The following is a 4,353-nucleotide window of genomic DNA, read 5'->3' as shown; positions in this document are numbered from 1 at the left end:
GCAATCCACCCACCTCGGCCTCCTAGACTGCTGGGATTACTGGCATGAGCCGCCATGCCCACCCTGGATTCTTTAATTATTTTTATAGAGATGGAGTCTTGATATGTTGCCCAAGCTGCTCTTGAACGCCTATGGTTCTATTTTCTAAATATTTCCGATTCAACCTACTTTTTCTCCATGCCTGTTCTCACTATTCAATCCATCATTGAAGAGTACAAGAATGTTACTTTGAAAACTACAATTTAAGTAGTGTTTGCTTCATGTTTTATAATGATTAGTCTTAGCTTACCTACTTTTTGTCAATAATACAACAGAAAATACACTGTGTTCTGGCTCAGCACCTGTAGCTCAAGCAGCTAAAGCGCCAGCCACATACACCAGAGCTTGCCGGTTCTAATCCAGCCCAGGCCTGCCAAACAACAACTACAACAACCAAAAAATAGCTGGGCATTGTGGCAGGCACCTGTAGTCCCGGGCTACTTGGGACTCGATTAAGCCCAGGAGCTAAAGGTTGCTGTGAGTTGTGATGTCACAGCACTGTACCCAGGCTGACAGCTTGAAGCTCTGTCTCAAAAAAAAAAAACAAACACACAAAAACAACATTGTGTCCTTCTTAGTATATCCTATCAGTAGAAACCTCATTTTGATTTGTATCTTTACTAGTGAAGTAAACATTAGCAACTTGGTTAATGGGAATTACCACTGAAAATTACCAATTTTCCTTTTGTAATTAATACATATATGTGAGGAGATTCCAGATGATGTATACATCTTGTTCAATTTTTTTTTTTTTTTTGTAGAGACAGAGTCTCATTCCATCGCCCTTGGTAGAGTGCTGTGGCGTCACACAGCTCACAGCAACTTCCAACTCCTGGGCTCAGGTGATTCTCCTGCCTCAGCCTCCTGAGTAGCTGGGACTACAAGGCACCCACCACAATGCTCAGCTACTTTTTTGTTGCAGTTTGGCCAGGGCCAGGTTTGAACCTGCCACCTTTGGTATATGGGGCCAGTGCCCCATCCGCTGAATTGTTCATCAAACTTTAAAGATTTAACATCTGGTCAGGCGGAGAGGCTGATGCCTGTAATTCTACCACTCTTGGCGGCCAAAGTGGGAGGATCTCTTGAGCTCAGGAGTTTAAGATCAGCCTGAAAAGAACGAAACCCCATCTCTACTAAAAACAAACAAACAAACAAAAATTAGTCAGGCATCATGGTGTTTGCCTATAGTACCAGGTACTTGGGAAGCTGAGGCAAGAGGATCCTTTGAATTCAGGAGTTTGAGGTTGCTATGAGCTAGGCTGATGCCAGGACACTTTAGCCTGGGCAATAGAGTGAGACTCTGTCTCAGAATAGCCAGGTGTGGTGGCTCATGCAGCTGGATTGCCTGAGTTCACAGGTTCAAGACTAGCCTGAGCCAGAGTGAGACCTTGTTTCTAAAAAAGGAAAAAGAAAAAATAGCTAGCCACTGTGGCAGGCACCTGTAGTCCCTGCTACTCTGGAGGCTGAAGCAAGAGAATTGGTTGAGCCCAAGAGTTTGAGGTTGCTATGAGCTGTGACATTATGGCACTCTACTGAGGGTGACAAAGTGAGACTCTGTCTCAACAAAATAAATACATAAATAAAATAATAAATAAACATCCATTGACTTTTTTTGCCTGAATCAATCATCACTATGATAACTGAAAAAATGTTTATTCCAGATGATGTAGACATCTTGTTCATTTTATTATTTTATTAAAACTTTTATTAAACTTTATTAAGCTTATTTTTATCGTCTCAAGGTCTGAACACTGGATCCAGTCCAGGTAAGTAGGGCTGTGTGGTACCTCTGGTGTCTGTCTCTGCCTATGGAAGCCCTTTGCAATCTCCAAAAGGCTCAGTCTGCAATCTTAGGAGAAAGGTAAATTTGCAGGAAAACCATAGGAGAGATTTGGGACTGAAGTTGATGATATAAAATACTCTGTACCATCTATGATCTTCTGCAGCTCATGGAAAATAAATAAAAGAAGCCACCATATTCTGGCTTCAGAGAAATAATAGTGTTGCTGGGGAAGTTGGTCTTATTGTATATCTTCTATACCTAGGGAAGAAAGATAGCAGAGAAAAAATTAACAAGTTAATTTCTATTTTCAGACAAGGGAATCAACCCTTTCTCATTTTTTTCAATCCAATATAGAACCTACTACCTCCTGGGAAAGCCATGCCCCAGCCTGCTCCTGCAGGAATTAATTCCTCTGTTCAATTCCTTAAACCCAGGTTCTCATGGGTTTAAGACCAGCCTGAGCCAGAGTGAGACCTCATCTCTAAAATTAGATGGGCATTATGACAGGTACCTGTAGTCCCGGCTACTTGGGAGGCTGAGGCAAGAGAATAACTTAAGCCCAAGAGTTTGCTGTGAGCTGTGATGCCATAGCACTCTACCAAGGGCAAAAGAGTAAGACTCTGTCTCAAAAAAAGGAAAAAGATTTAGATTTTACATCTTTCATATTAACCTGGATGAAGGTGGAACACATTCTTCTTGGTAAAGCATCACAAGAATGGAGAAGTAAGAATCCAATGTACACAATTCTAATATAAAGGCAGTAGATGATCTAATACAAGTTAGGGATTGGGAAACGAGGGATGGGGAGAGGGAAGGAGGGAGGGGGATAGGGGGTTACTTACAGTGAGAGCTGTGAGGTGGCAGGACCCCGGCAGCTTGGGAGAGCGTCTGGGGACAAATCCCCCTCTACTGACCCTCCTCAACAGACAACAACACATTTCCTCTAAGCTTCAACTTTTAACCCAGCAGAAGAAAAACATGTTTACTGTTTTCTTCTTTTTTTAGAAAGACAGAGTCTCACTTTGTCACCCTCAGTAGAGTGCTGTTGTGTCACAGCTCACAGCAATCTCCAACTCTTGGGCTCAGGCAAGCCTCCCAAGTAGCTGAGACTACAGGCAGCCACCACAACATCCAGCCACTTTTTTGTTGCAGTTTGGCTGGGGCCGGCTTCAAACCCACCACCCTCAGTATATGGGGCCGGTACCCTACTCACTGAGCCAGAGGTGCCCCCACAAACATCTTTTCCTTAAAACTTCAGCTTTTAACTTACAGCTGCACTTCAAAGCAGTCATGTACATTTTCCAGCTAATCTTGTAGATATGTAGTATTGCTCATATTTTAGAGGTCAACAGTAATAATAGATTGTGTTCACTTGGAAATCTGTGCCTATTTCTCTTCTCATTATTAAATTGAAAATGTGTCTTACTTCCTTGAAAAACAACTTTGTACTGCCTCCTTAAAAATAAAGCTGTTCAGGCACTCGGGTGCTGGTAATAGAGAAAAATATCCCAGACCTCTCAATCCCTTCTTTGTCTCTCAATCCCATCTCTGTCTCTCATGTCTTCCTTTGTCTTTTGCGTTTTATTTTGCTGTTTCCCACCAATCCCACTCTGGGGTTAGTTTACTTTTCCTTCTGGTTCTCTAAAGGTTATAGTGCAGGACACAATTACAAGAGGGACTTTACCTAACAACCACAATCAGTGTAACCTAATTCTTCGTACCCTCAATGAATCCCAAACAATAAAAAAAGGAAAAAAATAAAGCGCTCAAACAATTAAAAAAATAAAGAAGATCCACAGATCCTGAAGAGTGTCTTCAGGCTCAGCACCCATAGTACACTGGTTAGAGCGCCAGCCACATACACCATGGCGAGCGGACTCAAACCCAGCCTGAGCCTGTTAAACAACAATGACAACTACAACCAAAAATAGCCAGGTGTTGTGGCAGGCACCTGTAGTCCCAGCTGCTTGGGAGGCTGAAGCAAGAGAATCGCTTAAACCCAAGAGTTTGAGGTTGCTGTGAGTTGTGACGCCACGGCATTCTACCGAGAGCAACATAGTGACACTGTCACTCTGTCTCAAAAAAAAGTGTCTTCAGGGATGGTGGCCAATCTTATGACCAATGAGTCTATGAAACCCAAAGGCGCCTGGGTGGGAACATCTCCCATCCATGTCCCTACAGCAATTGACACTACTATGAGGAATCCCTGGACACACCAGAGGTTTCTCTTGTGAACCAAATTGGGAACCACAAGCTGCTTACCTTGATCTCCCTCAGAGATCTTGATCTTGTTCTAAGGACTTATCACATTCTTTTTTTCTTCTCTGGGAATGGTATCTAGACCTTCGATTTTGAAACCAAGTCTAAGTAGATAAAACAGAGATACAATTAAAACAAAGAATGTCATAGGAAAAAAATCACTACTGCTTGTTTTCATAAAGTGAAGGAGAGAAATAGCTATCTTTGCTGGCCTAATCCCCAATATAATTATTTTTAATATTTATTTATTTATTTATTGAGACCCCTAGGCT

General features: G+C 42.2%; 1 protein-coding gene across 1 annotated transcript in view; it reads right to left on the bottom strand.

Annotated features, from left to right (window-relative positions):
• Nucleotides 1-1,971: 1,971 nt before the first annotated feature.
• Nucleotides 1,972-4,353, bottom strand: part of DUXA (double homeobox A) — a 29,770-nt gene continuing 27,388 nt past the window's right edge. The window contains exons 7-8 of the mRNA XM_012808539.2: nucleotides 4,085-4,185; nucleotides 1,972-2,080 (exon numbers count right to left, since the gene is read on the bottom strand). Coding sequence (XP_012663993.1) covers nucleotides 4,096-4,185 — 90 coding nt within the window. The 3' untranslated portion in view covers nucleotides 1,972-2,080; nucleotides 4,085-4,095. The remainder of the gene's footprint in view (nucleotides 2,081-4,084; nucleotides 4,186-4,353) is intronic.

This window comes from Otolemur garnettii, unplaced genomic scaffold (assembly GCF_000181295.1).
Source record: "Otolemur garnettii isolate 467f Iridium unplaced genomic scaffold, OtoGar3 scaffold00091, whole genome shotgun sequence".
Lineage (NCBI taxonomy): Eukaryota > Metazoa > Chordata > Mammalia > Primates > Galagidae > Otolemur > Otolemur garnettii.
This window is presented reverse-complemented; position numbering and strand designations above follow the sequence as displayed.